Source organism: Cucumis melo, chromosome 9, assembly GCF_025177605.1.
Source record: "Cucumis melo cultivar AY chromosome 9, USDA_Cmelo_AY_1.0, whole genome shotgun sequence".
NCBI lineage: Eukaryota > Viridiplantae > Streptophyta > Magnoliopsida > Cucurbitales > Cucurbitaceae > Cucumis > Cucumis melo.
This window is the reverse complement of record NC_066865.1, coordinates 24,319,410-24,341,219: the sequence shown is the minus strand read 5'-3', so window position 1 is coordinate 24,341,219 and position 21,810 is coordinate 24,319,410. Positions and strand designations below refer to the sequence as shown.

At 26.0% G+C, this 21,810-nt stretch overlaps 1 protein-coding gene across 1 annotated transcript; it reads right to left on the bottom strand.

The window, feature by feature from the left end:
* Positions 1-676: 676 nt before the first annotated feature.
* LOC103482867 (alcohol dehydrogenase-like 4) lies at positions 677-6,857 on the bottom strand. The gene is made up of 10 exons (XM_008439230.2): positions 6,717-6,857; positions 6,456-6,592; positions 6,268-6,317; positions 5,790-6,124; positions 3,505-3,587; positions 2,469-2,544; positions 2,072-2,133; positions 1,746-1,841; positions 1,268-1,429; positions 677-954 (listed from the first exon to the last, which is right to left on the bottom strand). Exons 1-10 carry the CDS (start codon positions 6,781-6,783, stop codon positions 844-846), a joined length of 1,179 nt encoding a protein of 392 aa, XP_008437452.1. The 5' UTR covers positions 6,784-6,857; the 3' UTR covers positions 677-843.
* Positions 6,858-21,810: the final 14,953 nt, after the last annotated feature.

The window sequence follows — 21,810 nt, the reverse complement described above, 5'->3', positions numbered from 1 at the left end:
GATAATTTTTGTCATCCCTACTTTTCTTTTTTAATTGTCGAGTTGTCATCCTTACTTAAGTCTTATATGTGTTTTGTTATGTATCTATAAACATCAACGTTTGTCCATAATAATTTGTTTAATTTTTCCATTTTTATGATATTCACAATAAACTCTTCCATTCCTAAAAAGTTTAATAGATTCAACTTTCTTAAATTTTAGGGGCACTTGTAGATATAGCAATTAGATTTAAAATACTAGCATATATACCAATATTTTAAAAAACACAAAATATAACAAAATTTGTTAGAGTATATTAATGATAGAAATTTATTACTGATAAACCATATTGCAATATGATCTATCTCTAGCTCTGATCCTACATAAACATACTCATTGCTTGCGCACATCATTTATTGTATATTTGGTCATTCTCTTGTTCTTTGAGATCCTAACAACGTCACGACATGCTCGATTATCTATTAACCTAGCTATATTAGGCTCTTTAATCATTTTCTACTAGAGAGTGTGGCACCGATATTAATATGATAAAACTATGTGTTATATTCAATAGGAAAAAGAGAAAATAACTCTACGGTAGGTTTGTAATTAATTTGGAAGATTCAATCCTACGCAGTGGTAATACAAATAAAAACTACATTAATTTATTGGCACAAATATTATAAAAATTAGAAAATTTATCATTCAATTATTTTCAAATTAATTAACAAAAATAAAACATTACAGAGATTTATTGAGTTTTTATTTATAATGATGAAATTACTGCAACAAATTACTTATATAAATACATGATGTTAATCAGAATTATTCATGTAACTTCGTAGAAACATACAAAACATATCCTTAAATTTGCAAAAGACATCTTAGAGATTTTCCATCCATAAGTAGTTGAAAAGCATCATTAATCTTGTCGAAAGGAAGTTCATGTGTTATGAACTCATCCAACTTTACCACCTGATATGATTCAAAGTCAAACCCTTTTCAATATCTATTATAATATCAATGAATATATATTTCATTAAAACAAATATATAGTTATATATCTATCTATATATTTAATATACAATATTAAAGAAATTCATTAAGATGCTATTTATGAATCTATAAATAACTTAGATCCAATTAGTTATTTGGGATCAACGTCAAAAGTAAAGTACGCTAATTAATTCAAGTTTTATGTACGGAAAGTATCATATACTAATTTTTTGTCGATAAAAGTTTAGACATCTTATGATTAAAACAAGAATATAGAATTTTGAGTCGTTACCCCTTCCATGCATTGTTTGGCAAAATGAGGAAGTTGAGTCCTTCCCTTGAAGCCTCCGAAAACGGAAGCTACTACCTTACGCCCACTAAACAACTCCATTGGATGAAGAGGCAACAGTTTTGGGCTTGTATGAATACCCAACATTATCGTAGTTCCATATCCCTATATATATACGCATTAAAGTCATTTTCCACATAACAATAGTATTTCAATTCTGACTAACCCCACGACAAATTATATTCAAAGAGGTCATCCACTCATGTAGTAAAGCTTGTAGTTTTTCACTATTGGCTATATGAGAGAAAAACAACAAAAATATATATTTCGAACGTTTGATCTTATCCTTTATGTTGATGTGAATTTCTATTCAAATGATCATTAGAACACAATGACTCATCATATACTATAATATATGCCAAGACATTGTAGTTTATTAATTAACGTATACGAAGCATCGATTGATTGCGTAGTAACTTACGATGTAAGTAGACAAGAAGGCGGTTCTTAAAACCTCCAAATTTCCAACACATTCAAAGCTATAGTCCACACCCCCATCTGTTATCTCCATGATTTTCTGCATTGGGAAACCACTCTCAAATTAAATTGAAAAAAAATGTTGCTTTCTTTACTTCTAATCAACTTTATATCACACAGTTTTTATTTGGAAAATTACTATATGTCGTATTAGTGAAGGTTGAAGGTTTCAGTTATTATATGATAATTAAAACACAAAAACAAACATAGATAAGGTTTAAAGTAATTAACGGTGTTGTGAGGGTAACCGCAAAACAAATATATACTGACCTCATGGACGGGTTTGTCGGAGTCTCTCGGGTTTATAAAGTCGGTGATTCCCAATTGCTTCCCTATATATACAACAAATATATATTCATTTGTCACATACATTCGAACTCCATTTAAAGTTCCTTCATTTGGGTTCACATATTATCTTGGATTGAATACTCGTTTGGTCTTAATGGCTATGATACCATGTTTGATAATATCAAGTTTCATCTCAAAACCAAATCTACCTTATAAGGAGTGAGTCTCCTTAGTTTTTCCAATGTAAGATTCACAACATTTCAACAGTTGTGGTGTTCGATCGTATCAATCTAGTTGAAATGATGGAGTGTACTTTTCAATCTCGATTCCTTTATTGTGACTTGTTAAGAAAAATATAGCTAAAAAAGTTATCACTTACCGATGATAGACTTCTGTGGGTTCACATCCACACCAATAATTTTAGAAGCACCACGGGCTCTTGCTCCTTCAGCAACCTGCAAAGTGTAATAACCACAACTTCTTCTCTTTAATTAAAAGGAAATGCTTTAATGTTGTTGTCTTCCCATTTATTACACACATATCCATTCATATATTACACCTACCAGATTTAAAAGCTAACAATCCCCTTCCCAAAGTTTTTGTCAAATTAGAAATACAAACCCATTCAACAACTTTTTAAACTAAACATATCACAACGATCTTCTAGCACAAACGATATGGATAAAAGTTATTGAACTGTTTTAGTCATTTGACTTCGACGTTCTTTAATTCTACCACTTACTGCATGTTTAAATACTCTTTTGATTAATCAAAAGTGAAGTTTATTTCTAGTACACATAATATGTTCTAAACGGTTTTCAATAAATTCTTGAACTTCCAATTTTGTGTTAATAAATCCCTAAACACTTTTGATTATTTTATATCTTAACGTGAGTCTATTATCTTTTAGTTTACATTAAAATCGAAAATTTAATGATCTATTCGACAACGACTTCAAATTTTTATATAAAGATTTTATTTCTTTTTATAAAAAGGTTAGTATACACAAAATTTAAAGTCAAAATAATCTATAGAATAATTTTAAATTTCAAAAAGCACACGTTAAAGTTTAGAACCAAACTTATAATTTAACCTAAATATTCTATACTTTCTTAGTATTTGCACTCATTTCCTACCTATAACATCACATTTATCATTAAATAACAATAGACTTATTAAATTCAATCTTTTACGAGTCCATATAAATATATACCTAAACTCATCAAAATGTTTAAAATTTGAATCTTCCCCTCATATGACTTTAAGAATTAAAAAAAGTAGTATTTAAAATTTTCGTAATTTAATCATAAATTAGGGTTAAATTTTCTTTTATAGATTTAAAACTTTATCCTTTTCTAAACAATACTTTTTAATTAAAAAAAAAAAAGAAAAAAGAAAAGAAAAGAAAAACTTACGGCGAGTCCAACGGCTCCCAATCCGAAAATCGCGACCGTCGATCCAGCTTCCACGTTTGCAGTATTCCACGCGGCGCCCACTCCTTTTTTCCATTAATTACATCATTTTCATTTTTGCATTTTTCATTTGCCACATAAATAATAATAATAATAGTAATAATAAAATTTTATTCTAATATTCTAATTTTTAGTATATATTAATAACAAGGACTCAAAATATTTACATATAAAATTTGGAAATGAAAATATTAATATTTAATGTTGATGATTAAGAATTAATTAAAAATTTTATGAATAAAAATAGTTTCATGAACTTTTAGTAAAAATACAAAAGTTATTTAAAATAAATGTTTCTTCAAGAAGATTCTGCTCATTTGATAATGATATACCCTTCAACATGATTAAAGATTATTCACAAACTCAACTTTTTTGATCCCTCGGAAATTTAATGCTTTTTGATTAAGACAGACAAATTATTTACACAAATTATATAGACAAAAAAAAAATGTGTCTATTCTTCTACTTTTGGTAATTTCTTTTTTATTAAAAAATTAAACTAAAATTTGAAAGTTAATAATAATAATTTACAATAAAAAAATATAATCTTTTGTTTTTAGAATTTGATTAGAGAGGAAAGTGTATTTCTTTTAACTCCGATTCTAAAAACTAAACCAATTAAAAAACATTGCTAAAATTTATTAAATTTGAATGTAATTCGTTTTAATTTAACGTTTATATTAAAAAATAAATTAAAAGGAGGTTATATATATATATATGTAAATAGAACAAAGAAATAAAAGGAAAAAAAAGAAAAAACCATTATTGTTGTGCGAGCAAATGATTATGTATAGGAGTAGATGCAAGAAAATGGTCTCATAACTAATAACAAAACTATGCAAAATGAATGACCCAAATCCCCTCTCCAATTCCTTTTGTATTTTCCGAGTTTCGATCCAATATTCCGATCATCTATACACTCATCTTTCATGTAATATAAAAATTAATCTATCATACTAGATTTATATCGTAATTCTCAACATATAGTATTTTCAAATATAAGTTTAATTAAATATTCCTAATTAAAAATAAAAAACAAAAAACATTTCTAATAAAAACAACAAAACGAAAATTCGAGGAAAATTAAAAAACATGGGTCTTCTCTTAAAAAAGACATTAATATATACATATATATATATTCATAAGTCAAAATTTAATCATAAAATGTCATCATTCAACAATTAACTAAAATATCTAAATTAAATGGTTGGACGTCGAAATCAAAGATTAATTAATATTGTTTATATTGTGTTATAAAACAACCATAATAATAACTATAATAACCAGACTTCCCTTAAAAAAACAAAATTTAATTACTAATTATTATCTTTTTTTTTTTAATAATTAAGCTCAATCATAGCAACATTGGAGACACAAAATTAAAAAAAAAAAATGAAAATCTGACACAACATTTTCTATTATATTTTCTTATTAATTACCAACTAGCAGATCTGTCAAACACTTTTAAAAAACTGTCAAATATTGCTTAAAACAAGAAGAATAAATTTAGCACCATTCAACAGTGTTTAATTAGGCCATGTTTAGATAATTAATTATTATTATTGGTTTTGAAAAATAAGGTTTATTAAAACTATTCAAACTCAGAGCAAGCTCATCTTTGCTTTGTCATCCTACTAATGGTTTGGAAGATGTAGTTTGATGTAAAAACTATGATTGAGAAGTTAAAGAGGAAACAATTGTAAATAAATTTAAAAAAACTAGAAATAAAAAAAATGAAATGTTATGAAAACGTTACCTAAGATTTTAGTTCTTAAAAAATTAGGCTTGAGAAACACTAATTTTACCCTAATGCAACGTTTGATTTTGTTGATAATGATTCTAAATTCAATAAAATTTAATATTTGTTTTTGAAAAATTACTTCCAAACATATACTTTCTGTTCATCGTATTCCCTTAAAATGATTATCCAACCCACAAAGTTGGGGAAAGATATTGATAATTAATGCTCCAACCTCTTTTAAATATAGAGCTCCCCACTTGGGTATTCTAAATTGGAAGTAAAGAAAAAAAAAAAAAAAAGTCATTTTCTGATTAGTCAACAAGAAAAGATCGATCAACACCATTAATTGCAACCAGTAAAATCAATGAAGAAATCAATAACAGAAACTACCAAGAAATAAAAAGATCGACCAAATCAAAGAAAAAAGTCACATTCGAAACTAAATAATAATAGTAGAGATTTTGTTTGATTGTTTTTATTTACGTACCAGTTGAAAGTCCACAACTTAGCAAAGTCATCTTCTTGATGGGAGCTTCCGAGTCAATCTTGACAACACAAGCTGAGTCCAACACGGTGAACTCGCTGAATGTCGACGTATTTAGAAAGTGGTAAATCGGCTGACGTCGTTCGTCTGCCGTCGTGAACCGGGTTTTACCGTCGAGAATCATCGTGCTTTTTGTTGGATCCACTCCCAACTTCTCGCAGGAGTTCGTGTTTGGGTTCTTGCAACATCGACACACCCCACACTCCCCGTTGAATAACGGAATCACATGATCCCCCGCTGCCACCTCCGTCACTCCCTCCCCTACACTTTCCACAATCCTGCCATTGTCCCCTTAATTCGTCTTAGAATTTATATTCAGAAAAAGTTAATTAGAACAACGTACGTATACGTCCTGTAATGAGTCAGGATGGAATTAATAATAAAATTGAAAGTTTAGAATTTAGGATTTGGAGTTAATCACCCGACGGCTTCGTGGCCAAAGATACGAGGGTAAGCTCTTTGAGATTCATTCTACAAATATCAAATAATTCAAGGGTTAATCAGGAAAAGGACTTGATAACAGTTAATATATTGAATCTTAATTTTCTTTCTTTTGAATTCTAAAATGAAACTGAAAATTTTAAAAAGAAGAAAAAGGAGAAAAGTTACTTCTCCTTTCCAAGCGCTGAGATCGGTGTGGCAAATGGAAGTGAAGAGGATTTTGACTCGGACCTCCATTTTCTGAGGCGGGTCGACCCGGACTTGTTCGATGACCAACGGCTCGCCGGGACCCCAAGCGACCGCCGCTGTGAAAAACAAACAAACAAACGGATGTTTAATTAATGTGTGCCGGTAATGTTAAGTAAGAAGAGAGAGAGAGAGAGATTTGCCGGCAGAGAGGAGAGAGAGGCGGCGTCGGTAGTATCTTACCTTTGCAGATGATGACTTTACCGGCGGTGTTGCCGGAGCAGCCGTTGACCAGAGAAACAACCTCCATGAGTGTATTTTTTGAGTGTTTCGAGTTGCTTTTTCTTTTGGTACTTTCTCTATTGGTATTTATAGAGTTTTTATTTTGTTTTGTCTTATTTTATTTTTATTAAAAGAAAAATAAAAGGTTATTTGTAGACTTATATGGAAGTGGTTTGGAATAAGAAAAAGAAATTTTTTTCTTTTGTTTAAATTAACAAAATTACATTTTCAAGTGTTTAATTTAAAAAATAAGTTATTTTAAAAAAATTAGAGAGTTTGAATGCTCTCGTAAAATAGTTTTTTAAGTATATTTTGAAACTATTTTTATAAAAATAAATTTCTTGAAAAGCATTTGACCATTTATTTTTTTTAGTTTTGATGTTTTAATAATGAGCTAATGTATGTAAACTATTATTTTTTGTGATCAATAAATTTTTAACACTCGTTTTTGTTATTTGAAATAAGTTTAGCTCTTTGACATGATGTTTTATTCTTGTGAGGTTTTATATGTCATCTTATCTATAATTATTCTACTAAAAAGTTGGTATGTATGTATAATTTTCTATGTCAATAAAATCCTAAACTTTTCGGTTTCGAATTTAGTATATATGTGCTTTTCTATAGAAAAGAAAATTAAAGTCAAAATTTTAAAATTAAAAAACTAAAAAAATTCAAAGTCTCGAACTTCAAAAACTAAAATTTAACGTAAGCAAGTTATTTTTATTTTAGTTAAATGAAGAAGTTGTGGGGTAAAGGGGTAGGGGTGAAACGCTTACAAAACTTGAGAGATTTTTAGTATGAAAGTGATGTATTGGAGAACTTTACATGATTTATTAATTTTTTTTAGATAGAATGCATTTTTCGTCTCTGAAGTTTGAACTTAATATCTATTTAGTCTTTAAAGTTTAACGAACACTTTGGTCTCTGAGGTTTGAAAAATATAGTTATAAATGGTCCTTGAAGCTAACTAAACCGTTGGTTAATTAGCGGTTAGGCGACACGGCTGTTAAATAATATAGTTTTCTTACTGATTTGGGAATTTTATTAAAATTTAATAGTATCTCGTTAATGAGGTGGATTCATTCTTTCCCTCTTCACACCCTTATGTAACAAAACAAACACCCTTTTATCTTCTTACCCACGTTGATTAATTTCTTCACTACTGTCAGCTAGTGTTTGAGTTTAACCAAAACAAATCCTCCATGGATTCGAAGGGGAAAGGGAACAGAGATAAACAAGAATAATCAGTCATGAATATTCTAATCCAATCCCAATTAGAGGGATAGTAATTAATCTTGTTCATGGAATAATAGATAGATGTAGTAGTGGAAGAAAAATGGAAATGGGTTTCTGCAAATTAGAAGGCTTGAAGGTGAGGAGGTTACGAGAGAGATTTGAGGGTGAGAGCTTGTTAATACATATGATTGTTTTGAAACATTGATTCTTCATTCATGACTCAGAAGGGGCAATGATGATGGTGTTTGATAGATGAGGGTTGAAGACGACGGTGATGATGTGGTTTGTACTTTTGACCAAATTGTAAAGTTGACTTTAATATGCATCCATGTGTATATATATATAGAAAAGAGGTAAAATGCTTTCATATCACCATTCGGCACTCGCACGATAAAATATTTTAAAAATTCTAAATCAAAATATAACAAAATTGAAAATTAAACTAAAACTTAACCCGACGATGATATATGTTAGGACAACAATCTCCAAATATCTCCACAATGATATGATATTGTTCACTTTGAATATACATTCTCATGATTTTGATTTTGGGTACCATTCTAAAAAGTTTCATACCAATCGAGATAGTTATCCTTATTTATATATTCAAGATCGTCCCCTTACTTAATCTATGTAGAACTTTGGTCACATTAGCTCGTTGAGTAACGAATAGAGCTAAGTCTGTCTAATAAGAGAATTTGTCTATTTCGCTTTGCAATTTGGTCGAGATGGACCCTTCTCGTTGTCTGTGCAGTTGTTTGTTGCTTGTTATCCTAGAAAGAGGGAAGTAATAAGAACAACCAAAGTAGAATTTGGAGCCTCGAAAACATGTGGGTGTCAACCGATCGATTGCTAGGCTTTAAATAAGGGGATTGGGGATTGCTAGGCTTTAGATAAGGGAGTGAGCTGTCTAGGGATGCTATGATAAATTAACATCTCATATATCTAAAATCTAGTTGTCCATCTTTTCACATTAATATTGGAATTTCAATACGAAGGATCATGAGACACATATGATAAGTAGGAAAAATGTAACCTTTTCTAAAGTTTGGTAATGTTTCTAAAGAAAAATTAGTTAGCAATTATGGTAAACTTATAATAATGATAAACTAACAAATCCAATTCGATTAATTTGAGCATAGAACTCAATTAATTAAGATATATTGTCTTTTGATCCCGAAGTAAAAGATTCTAATCTCCTAATCCAATATGATACGATCATAAAGTAAAGTACCGTTATAATTCATAATTATTTGTATATGTCAAATATTCAAAAAAATGTTTAAGTAAATGGTTTATTTAAAAAGATAATTGTGAAGGAGTAATTATATATATATAAAAGTTGATTATTTGACATATTTTGTTTGCATGCTACTATGTAACAATGTTGTTAATGGACCCATAAATAATCAAATCTCATTATGTAACATTTCATCAATTTCCAACATGAGTTGTTTTATTTACTTTTTGGCACATACAAATCAAGGTAGCTAATTCTAGAGTGGCAGATAAAATTAATTATGATTGGACCTAATTTATATCGACTATATATTTGATGTATATATTCTCGATCAAAAGATTAAATACTTGAATTTTTCTATCATTTGAATAAATATTCTATTCAAATAATATCAATTGTTTGCTTTGTAATTATCAAACGACTAAATAAAATTAATATTTTTATATAAAATAGTTTAATGCTTATACTCGTGTTAACTAACAATATTTATTACTTTTGCTTTTGCTCATAGACTTATTGAAGTCTAGTTAGGGGTTATTAAACAACTCTCTTTAATTTTTTTCTCGTTCGTTAAAATAACCTTATTTATAAAATTAAATAGAGCTATGACTTTTTGTTTTAAGAGAAATAATTCAATCTTTCTTCTGTCACCTTCTTTACCTCTCCTATACCGTCAATACATCATAATCTAATATATGCTTGAAAAGACAAAATTTTGATGAATTAATTTGACTACGACATATATCTTTTCAATTCAACATAATTCAACAATAATTGATACGTACTTTTTTTCCTCTAAGTTTTATGATTCAAATTTTCATATCCATTTATAATATTTTACAAAATAATTAATCGTTAAAATGACAAAGTGAATAATTTTCTATACTTGAAAATCCAACGTAAAATTTTTTTTCTGTTGAAGCTGAAAATAGTTTATTATTTTATTATTTTTGAAAATAGTCCCCTTAATTGAAACATTCTATTTTATACTTTCTTTTCTTTTTTAAAAAAACACAACTTTCTAAATTGTTATCAACAAAATGAGTATTGCAATTAATTGTTTTTCAAAATTTGGAGCCTAGGAAGGCAATTGTATTATTATTATTTTTTAGTACAATCTTTTTTCTTGAACATGAGAGCTTTAGGATGGAACGTATGTCAATAACCACTATAATAAATTTATTTTGACTATTTTTTAATTATTGTTTGCATGTATCATTATTATTATTATTACTATTTAAAAAAGAAACTTAGGGAGGCAATATCATAAAGTTGGCGATTGAAATACGTAGGAAAATGACCATGTGAATATGTTGAAGAAAAATGGACCATAAATACAACAAAGTCCACTTTTTCCCACATGTCCCTATAGCCCACATCGACATGGTTTGATTGACAAGAAATTTGCACTTTCAACTCCAAAGTCATCGTGTTTTTTTATCCACTACGTATTGATAAGAATATTAAAAAGATTTAACGACATGAAGATGGAGGAACTCAAACATCTAACTTTTGAGTTTTGTTGCAAAATTGAGAAAGGATTTTTCATTTTTTTTATTTTCTAACAAAAATACTAAAGGGAAAGAAATTCAAAGATACTCAGAGGTATCTCTTTTAAGTTGGCATATATTCTTATCACCTTAATCTTTTAGTTATAAATGTCACCGATCGGTAAGTGAATGATTTTAGCCAAATATTAAGACATCGAGTATGATTGTTCTTGAAAAGAAATAATTTTTTTAATTGATCATATTATTTAGTGGAAAAAATATATTTTTTTTTCTATTTTCTTTCAAGAGAAACTTTGACACAAAAAAATGCCCTCTTTCACATCAGTGGATGAAATTAGATCATGGGATTAAAAATTCAATATAAAAAACTTGGATGACTAATCTTGCCTTTTTCTATGGTAATATCAAACCCTCAAACCTTATAAAAAGTAAAATATAATACTATAATTCTTTTTTGGGAAGGCAGCTTTGGAATAATTTATATAATATGGAGACTAAACATTGGAATTTTGAAGCATATCACATGAATTTACTTTGAAATCACAAAACTTAATTAAGTTATATGTTTTACTTAGTCAACGAAATGATATAATAATTAAAATACTTATTTCTTCCAATCCAATGGGACAAAAAAGGGGATCACATAGTCCAAACTTGTCCATCTTATTTTAAAATTTTATATAATAAGCCATCACAATAATCATGTTATAAAATAAATAGATAGTTTTTGTAAATCTTTTTTACTTCTACATAATTGTCAATAATTCTATAATAGGGTTCTTTAAATTTGTACTAATTAATCTCAATTATGTCTTTTGGTTCATAATTACCACCCTACGTTAACCTAATCTTTAAAGTTGGATTTTCATGGTTTAGACTCGAAGATTCAAAAACCAAATTATGCAATTTTACCAATTCATATATCTTAAGCTCCATATCTCATGCTTTACAAAAAAATGTTTGTTTAATTATAATGGGGTTTTTAAGATTGAAACCTAGTAGTTTATTTATTTATGATATAATGATACATGAGAATCTTTTTCTCTCTCTTTTTTTTTGAAGTGAAAATTTTACTTTATTTAGATTCGTGTGTTTTTAATTTAATTAAAGATGCTTAAAATAATTAACAATAATTAAGAGAGGACAAAAATATCTGAATTGGAACTTTGGTTTTGTTCGGTCTCATTTGTATTTTTCTTTGTCTTCATTTTGGATATTAAATAGTGTGTATGAGCAAAATTATAATATATAGTTGTGGTACTCTTAATTTTAACCAATAAAATGCAAATATTCCTTTGGAGAAAAAGCACTAAATAATAAATTAGGTGAAATTTTATTCTAATTTATTCATATATCATGTGTTGCACAATATTTGTTGTGCAATTTATTATTTATTTTGTCATCCAATGATCCATAGAACAGCTAAGTTAAAGTTTAGAATAATATTTTTACGAATTTGATTCTGTCTTTGAAATTAATTTGATCAACAACTTAATTAGATGTTTAGTTTGAAAGTGTGAAACTCATAATAAAAATTTGGTAAAAAAAAAAGCACAAATTTTTTAAAAATAGAAAGCAAAATAACTATCAAACAACGTTGTTCATTGAATTTCATTTTGATTTTTTTTCGTACGAATTAAGGTTAATTTGAGTATAATTCAACTACAAAATCTATACGTTCATAAGGAAAGATTTGAAAAAAAAAATCTCTTGTTTCTTAATATATATAAATACCAATTGAGTTAAATTTTAGCCAACATATATTTTTATTAGATGTTAAAAGTAGAAAAACAAAAATGAAATTAATTAAATACATGAAAATTGGAATCGTTCATATCCGATCTTAATTAAATACTCCAACAAGGTACAACTATTTTCTTTTAATTTTACCTTACTAATTTCACAGTGAGATGTTTCAATCCCATATTCTTTATAAGATATATGGTTTTTTTTTCCTACAGTCAATTAATTCTGAGATAAAAGACTTCTTGTTTATTAACTAATATGATATCATATTCCTCGAGACAATAAAAAATTCAAATATTGTGTAAAAAAAGAAATAAAATAAAGAATCTGACTCAAGAATCAGAAACATTAAAATATGTACCGTCTCAAGAGATGCTCTAATATATGTTTGCTTCGACTTTATTCATCCGTACATGATTGTATGCTCTTTTTATGTCAATTGATATAATTTCTTTGTTATTTACAAAATATAGTTATAACATCGACACTTTATTTCATAACACAACTTTATAATATATATATATATATATATATATTCACTAATTGTGACACATGATTGTTTTGTAAATTCTTCTTTTACACAAAGCTGTCACTTAAACTCTCCCCTTAGCATTTCTTTTGACCAAACTTAAAAAGTTTAAAGGAAAAAGAAAGAAAAAAAAAAAAAGAACTTTGTAGAGCCTATGGACAATGAACATTAAATACACACCTCAAAGTTTCGAGGTATTTATATAATTAAACTTCAAAATTGTTAAGACTTAAACTACTTCTTGTATTTTAGTGTATACGAGTATGAGTTGAGCTGAACTCGTATTAGTAAATAAATTAAATTTTATTTATTGTAACATAGAAAATCATAAATTTGTTAAAGAATTTTTGTAGGTGGGGATTTGCCTCGTGATTAAGCTAATTGTGTCGCCCAACCCACCATTAGTAAGCCCAATTTATATTTCATCAAATTGTTTTTTTTAATAATTAAAATGGATAGTATTTTTAATACAATAATTAAATAATAAATATTATTCTTAGAAATTTGCAAATATAACGATAATAGATTTTATTGTTGATGGACTTCTAGTAATTTGTAGATTTTAAGAGTTACGGGTCTAGATTTTTTATTATATTTTTAAATTCTTTTATATTTTACTATATGTGTCAAAACTTTAGGTTTAATTGATATATTCATGAATGATGAATTCATATTTTTTTTTTATATAAAAGAAAGTATTTTATGTGACATGAACCAAACACTAGTTATTTCTAGGTATATTATTCAAACAATTGGAAGAAAAAAAATTGTGTATTCATAACCATATATTGAACGTATAGTTCATAATTTAAAATAATCGATAATTTCTCGTTAAGTTAAAAGTTTGAATTATCTCACCGTTAAAAAGTAAGAAATTAATTTTAGCAATAATTTGTGAAAAAAAAAAAAGAAAAAAGCAAAATGATGGCCCACTAGTTCACTAAAGCTGCTTTAATTAATTTTGATTGAAAATATCCAATCTATAATTTACTGTTTGAATTTAGGTTATTGGGAATTTATTAGGTTTTTTTTTCTTAAGAAGAGAATTTTGTTAATTGTTAAATCAACAACTTAATTAATTCTAATTTCAGTTGGTAATGTTGGGCCCTAATTGGCGTGCTATTATATGATAGCTTTGTTAATCACACAACTAATTAATCACAACTTTGGTAATTTAATTTTGTGTTACTTTACATTCATTTTCTTTATTTGTAAAACTTTTCTTATGTTCTAATCTTAATTTTTTTATTCTTTTTTCTTTTTTTTGTGTGATGGAGTTATGTGTGTGCAACAAATTCTTTTTTTTTTTTTTTCATTTACTAATTAAAAACTTTATGGATTTGTTATTTGAATAAAGGGTTGGTTGTGTGTGTGTTTTTAATTTGCATAGAAAATGAAATGTGATCATTATTTAGAACATTTTATCCTCTAGGTTTTAACTCTAGGTTAATCAAGTTAAAATTTTAGTAATTTTAACTTCCATGATTGAGCCTAGTTTAATCTCTAACTAAACACAATTAATTGAGTGATGATTTGATAGTGATATATTGATCAAACTCCTTAGGCTTCAACACAAACTCACTCTTGCAAGTATGAGAATAATTCTTTCGGGGGTGTTAAAGAAATTTTTATTTCGTATTATAAAAGAAAACAATCTTTTATATTTTCCATATGATCCGATCTATTGACACATTTAAATTTTTTATTAAAACTAAAAAAAAATTATCTTTTTTAGTTAACGAACACTCTATTATTTATTGTAGTTATCGAACCTTTAAAAAAATCAAATAGTTTAATTAATTGTAATTATTTTGTCACCTAATTTTCATTAACAATACTCGACTCGTCATATTCAACCTACATGGCTCCAATACATCCTCATATTAATGCACTGGTTAAAACTAAATAAATAAAAAGGGCTAAATTATAGAATGAATATTTTTTTATAGTTAATTAAAAGAAACAAAAAATTTTAAAATAATAATAAATGTGATTTAAATGAAAATGTGTTGGAAAATGAAAGAATTATAAAATTGAGGAGAAAAAGGCCCAACATAAAAAGCCCACTATTATTGTTTTGAGAGAAGAAAAAGGGCAACATGGGGAGCCCACTAATAATGTTTGATAGAAAAAAAAAAAAAAAAGAGTTGGAAAATGAGATATTTACATTTTACATTATTTGTTGCCTTCCCCACTAAAAACTTTAGACAAAAATGCCAACTCAAATGTAATGTAATTCTAACCATATAAATAATTGAAATAAATTACAATGACAATAATTATTAAAAAAAAAAATAGTAGTAAATAAAAAGGCCAACTCACATTAATTAAATCCTCTCTTTCACTTTTTGTTTTTTTATGTTTGAAAAACATGTAGCCATAATTTTTTTAAATATTAATTTTAGGGTTTTTTTTTTTAAAATAGTAATAAAAAAAAAAAACAAACTATTCAAAACCACTGAAAGATAAAAATTTCATTATAGTTTATTTTTATTATAAATATTTTGTCTTTTTTTTTTTTTGACAAATTTCCTTAATTTTATGCTATGTAATGAAATTTCTATGGTAATAAATAAAGAAGGTAAGAATTAAAGATGGATTATATTATAAATTAGATAGAGTAAAATTAAGAGAAAACGTAAACGATTAAAATCATGTTATTAAATTATATTTATTTCATATCATATTATTTTGATCTATGTAGTAGTTATTTTCAAATATAGCAAAATGAACTAAAATATTGACAAAAAATAGTAAAATATCATAATATATTTACAATAATAGATTGCGATAGATCACGATAGTCTACTATATGTGGCTCTATCATGATAGAAACACAAATAATATTCTATCTTGATCTAATATTTTGTTATATTTATAAATATTTTAGAAGTATTGTCATTTAAAATAATATTTCTAAACAAAAAGCTTTTTTAAAAAAGAAAAAGGAAGAAAAGTAAGATTCCTATTTTTACTTCTAAATAATCTTAGGTTAAGCATTTTTACCTTTTTCTTTTAAATTGTAACCCTCCAAAATTCTCCTTGGAAAAAAAAAAAAAGAAGAAGATAGGAAGTTAGGTGAGAAAGGAAAAAACAAAAGAAAAGGTAAAAAGTAAAAAGTGAAAGAAAGGAATGGATGGAAAAATTGGATGTGTGTTATCAATGTGATGGCCAAATGCCAACAAATTGAAAAGCAATACAAAGTTTAAGGTAAGACGGCGTTTGACTAAATATGTTTTAAAAGAAAAAAAAAATGAAAATTCAATTATATATTAAACTTTTAAATTTCATACAACTTTTCTATATTTATAAATATTTCTAACCTTTTTTTTATTTATTTATTAAAAAACAAATTTCCTATACATTATCTACCCACATATAGTGTGGTAATATATTGTTGGTTGAAAATTACACATCAAATCAAAAGTTATGTAATTTCTTCTTCTTCCCAAGAAATAATATATATATATATATATATAGTTGGCTAAGAAAATCCCAATATAATTAATTAATATCCGCATGCATATTGGGTCAATTGTTTCAACCTTGTCATCTACATTTCCTACCTAACTTTGTTCTCTTTTCTTCCTAACTAACAATATGTAGTGCTATGCTATATATATATATATACACTTTAACATTATGAATCATTATCCAACATATACTTTTTTTTATTAGAGGTTAGAATTCATCCTTGTCGAAATTATAATTTTTTTAAAAAAATAATATTATACGGCCTTTATAAAAATTTAGGGACCAAAAGTGTTTTTTAATTTAATTTTAAATTAATAAGATTTGAGGATTATATTAATAAAATAATTTTAGAGTGAATTAATTATTAGTTTTTACCTTGCGACTAATATTATATAAAAAAAAGTTGTGAATAAGTAGGTTGGAAAAGATAATTAAATGTTTTAACTAATACAAAACGAAATTAGATAATAGATAAAGTACACGAGTCAAATAAATAGATTTTAATTGAAGATAAAATTGCACCAACAATTTTAATTTTAAATTCAAAGATTTGATTCCTGCCGTTTATTTTTTATTTTTATTTTTAAAATTTAGAAGTTTATTGTCAAATAAGCTATATCATTTTAGTTATATTATTCTATTATATTTGATGGTTTTTGTGTATCATCATTTTTAACTCGTTTCTATTTTCTTTTTCTTATTTTTTAATACAAATTTACCACCAAACACATCATATTCAATAAATTTATTTTTTATATTAACTTTTTTTAATTATGCTTTAGAACTTACAATCTATGACTAGAACGAATTGTTGTTAAAGTAATTTATAGAAACAGAAGTAATAGATGTTATACAAGTAAATGGAGGACCATGATTAAAATATGATTTAGAGTTCTAATTTTAAAATGTAAATTAAAGTGTGGGCTTTTTGAACTATTTCATAAGTTAATGATTTTTACTTTTCATGTTTTTCTACATGGTTGATGATAATTGTGTTTTTACTATCTTTTTAATCTACTTTCTAAAAGTGTTTTTTTTTTCTTCTTTTTAAATAAAAGTTTAGGAACAATTTGCATTAATTACATCTACATTTGATCAATTGGTATGTTTAGAACAATACATGAAAGAACAAAGTAAATAAAAAATGATTATTGATCATAAAGTCTAATATATATGTTAGTTAAAAAAATACTTTAATTTAATAACTATCATCATAATTCTAGATTTGGTAACATTGAAAATTTGTCACAATTTTTTTAAAATCAAAATTTTCATCTTTTTTCTTTTGGCAGAAAACACATATGCTATGCTTTATTTATTTATTTTTTTTAGAAAATCTAATTCTTACTATCAAATTATTTCGATGAAATTATGACCATTAATCATCTTCATAAATTGATGATATATATAATATGTATCTTCTTGGCTTTTATCAAAATCTCTCTTGATTTTTGGGCTTTGCCTCTTGAGCCATGGAAATTTCTTTGCAATATCATGCACAAAAGCTATAATTTTTTGGTTATTAATTACTTAACTACTACTTAGATTTTATGGCTGTTTAATTTTCAATAGAAACATAAAAAAAAAAAAAAATCATAACATGTCGGTAAAATAAATATCTTTTTTTTCTTCTAATTTTTAAAAAGTGGAGGAATATAATAACCATCAATTCTTTAAAATGATAGTTTGTGCTTTATTTATTAAGATATGAGTTTGAATTGATAGGTTGAAGTTAAGCTTATGAAAGGTAGAAATAAATTAAAAGCAAAGGATATGTTTCACAATTAAAATGTAATTAATCTCTAGATCAAGTATAATTACCATCCAAAGAATAGAGTTAAAACATAATATGACATTTAACCTGAAACAAAATAACCAATGACCAATCTCGAATAAGGTTCTTGCAACGAAATGACATATATGTCGACTTCCTTAATATTTGACCGATTAATTTGACAAGCTTTTGGTTCTTAGTACTGGGGCATGATGAAGATCCTAAAGAGATGTCAACCTAGTTGATATGTTTTAGAATGCTTTGTGATTTTTTATTTTAAAGAATATTCGACTATGAAAATTTTATCTTCATTTCGTCTATTTATAAACAAAGTAATAGATGTTGCGATCAGTAGATACACTCAAACATCTCAACTAGATTACCATATCCTTTTATTTTAAAAAATAGTTAATTACTAATCTATAAATAATTAAATGAGGAAATTTTAGTGATTTTAGAGCTGTAAATATTACGTTTGACATTCATATTCTATACAATATAGTCGAAAATAAAGGTTTTTTTTTTCTTTGGTGTCAAACAATTATTGGATAATATTTAATTAATAACGGATGACATTTAAAAAAAATTATTGAATTCAATTTAATAAATGTTTTCATCAAATAAAAGATGTAACATCAATCAATTATTTTGTTTCATATTTATGTTATCAATATACATAAGTAATAAATAAATAAATACTCTCTTACATTAAAATTACAGAAATAGTTAAATGTCCTAATAAATGAGTATGGTAAACTATTAATATGTCTCAATAATTATTTAGGGTATGATATTGAGTGAAATTCGATAAATTATACAAACTATTAATTAACTTTGTTTATAACTACTTTATGTATTATGAAAAGATTTTGCTATATCATAACTAATGAAGGGTAAAAAAACCCTAATAAAAATAATTAATTCCACTCATAGAATTTAAATTCAATAATATCCCTCCCATTACAAACCCATTTTAAAATTCAACTCAAAATCCTATTTCTTAACCATCTTAAACTTATCTTTTCCAAATTGAGATAATGCATTTTCATTATGTTAGATTTTGTTTGGAATAAGTTAACCTAATTGAGATATCTTATAGTATTATATTAAAAACAACTTTATAAAACTTATTATTAAAAGTACAAAATGTCATATGGAAAACATTAGAGAAAAATAAATTGAATAAAAAAGAGTCATAATGATCAATCAAACACACACATATATTTAAAAAAAATTTAAAAAAAGAAACAAGAAATAATTTTCACGACTTATTTTGATGAACTTCCTAATGATGAAAGTAGGGAAGAAAGAAATTGATCTAAGAATTGAAATGAGAGAAAAGTAACCCCATTAGGGCATTATTATAAATGGAGAAAAATTAAAGGGATTAATCCAAAAAGTATAGAGCATATATATATATATATATATATATATTATAATTAAATAAATCATAATCTCCCAATTAATTAATGTAAAAAATGAAAACATATTTCTTTGCATTTATTTTGCTTAAGACATGTCGTCACAACAAACGTCACTCCAAATTAAATTCCACTTTTGAAATTGTATGTTAACCCTACATATACTCACCCTTTTATATATTCTAAATCTTAAATTTTAAACATTCACATTTCACTTATCATTATGTTTTTTTTTCCCGTAAAATGTATTCTAAAAATCCACACAACTCTGTCCAAATCGATTGTAATTATAATTATATCTTTAAACTTTCAATAACGATAAAATTTATACTTTCAAACATATACAACTCGAGGTCTATAAATTAAAAGTTCTGATGATATAATTATAAATACCACTACCATGAAAATGTCCCATTTAGAAAATTAAATTTAAGATTTATCAAAAGTATAAGGAACTTGATGGTTGTCAGCATGGAGAAATAACCATTATGCTATAACCATACTTTGTTTAAAGTAAAGTATTATTTATTATATAGTGTAGATAATGTAGGGGGCATGTGACGCCGCTGGCCGTTGTTCCATACGTATATTCACCTGTATGTATTTTGTTAAAAGAAATTGAACGTGTACTTTTATAGACTAAAATTGAATAAAAAAATTGAAGTATTTGACCAAAATAACCTTTTAGTTAAGTTATAAGTTTATAGACTAAAATTTAATTAGAAGGAAATTGAATGGAATAAAAGCAAGAAGAGAATTAATTGAAAGAAGTAATAGATGATATAATATATATATATATATATGTGAGTGTGTGTGTAGTAGTAGTAGTAGTAAAAATATTGGAGGTTAGTGAGAAGTAGTTGGTAAGTCAATTTGCCGCCCTAACTCCATCATTAATCTCCAGAATTTCATATTCTTAATTATGAATCTTTTTAATTTAATCATCATTACACTTTAAGACATATATTTTTCCTGTCTCATAACAGAAACTAAACCTAATTAATTAAAAACACACCATTAAATTTTCCAATATTCTTTAAAACTTATTTTCTCGATCTCCATAAATCTTTGCTGTGGATCGAGATGCTGTTGCAAGTGGCCAACTCATCATCCACACGTACTTTTCTCTTACAAAAAAAAAAATATATTTTCCTTTTTTCTTTGTGATATTTTTTCAATTCATCAAATTCTCCCTTTAATTGTAATATATATTGATTTATACCCTTTGTTTAAATAGACATCTATTATGGAGTAAACAAATTGAAAGTCGTCCATGGCTATGTCGAGTGTTATATAAAATCTTCTTAATTTTATTGGGTATATGGTAAAATCGATATATTTTGTTGAAGATTTTAGATAATAATTATTTGCTATATACCATGCATTATTACATATTTCAATTATATTTAGCCATTGAATGTATGAGAGTGAGTACTACTAACTGTTATAAACTATAATGTGGTATTACTAGTTTGGTACATTATGAATTGGTTTTTAAAACCACGAGTTTGGTAGTTAAATAGAACATATTTATAAACACAAACAAAAACTCCGATATCTTGAAGATAATAAATCTCGAGTTCAAATCTTTCTACTTTCAATTTGTACTTTAAAAAAAACATATAAATTTATGAATTTTCACTGTAAATTTGAGGAACAATAAACATAAATTTTAAGAATTTTTTTTTTAACTATAAGCTAGTTTTCAAAAATTGAGGTTGGGCTTTTAAAAAAATTAGAAAAAAAATGGACAATAGATCAACACAGAAACTAAACTTTTAAATGAAAGTAGGGTTCATAGAATTCTTTTAGAAAATCTCAAAAACAGTAATTACCATGACAAATAGAGAAAAGGAGAATGAGTAAGAAAATAGAAAACACTATAATATACATGGATTCAAAATAGTAATACTATAGTTATTATTAGTTATAATAGATGAAAATATGAAAGAAAATTATAGCAAATATCACAATTTAGGAAATAAATTAAAAATATACCACAATGATAAAATAATTGCAAACATAGAGACTAATAACACATATGTCATTTATGCAACTCGACCAAACATCAACTATTATAATTGGAATCCATAGCTCACTCCACCTATTTGAAGATAGGGTCTC

Coding starts and splice junctions, on each gene's coding strand:
- LOC103482867 (XM_008439230.2), bottom strand. CDS start 6,783: ATGGAGGTTGTTTCTCTGGTCAACGGCTGCTCCGGCAACACCGCCGGT. Junction 6,593..6,716: donor TAAAGTCATCATCTGCAAAG/GTAAGATACTAC, acceptor TGTTTTTCACAG/CGGCGGTCGCTTGGGGTCCC. Junction 6,318..6,455: donor TCAGCGCTTGGAAAGGAGAA/GTAACTTTTCTC, acceptor TGATATTTGTAG/AATGAATCTCAAAGAGCTTA.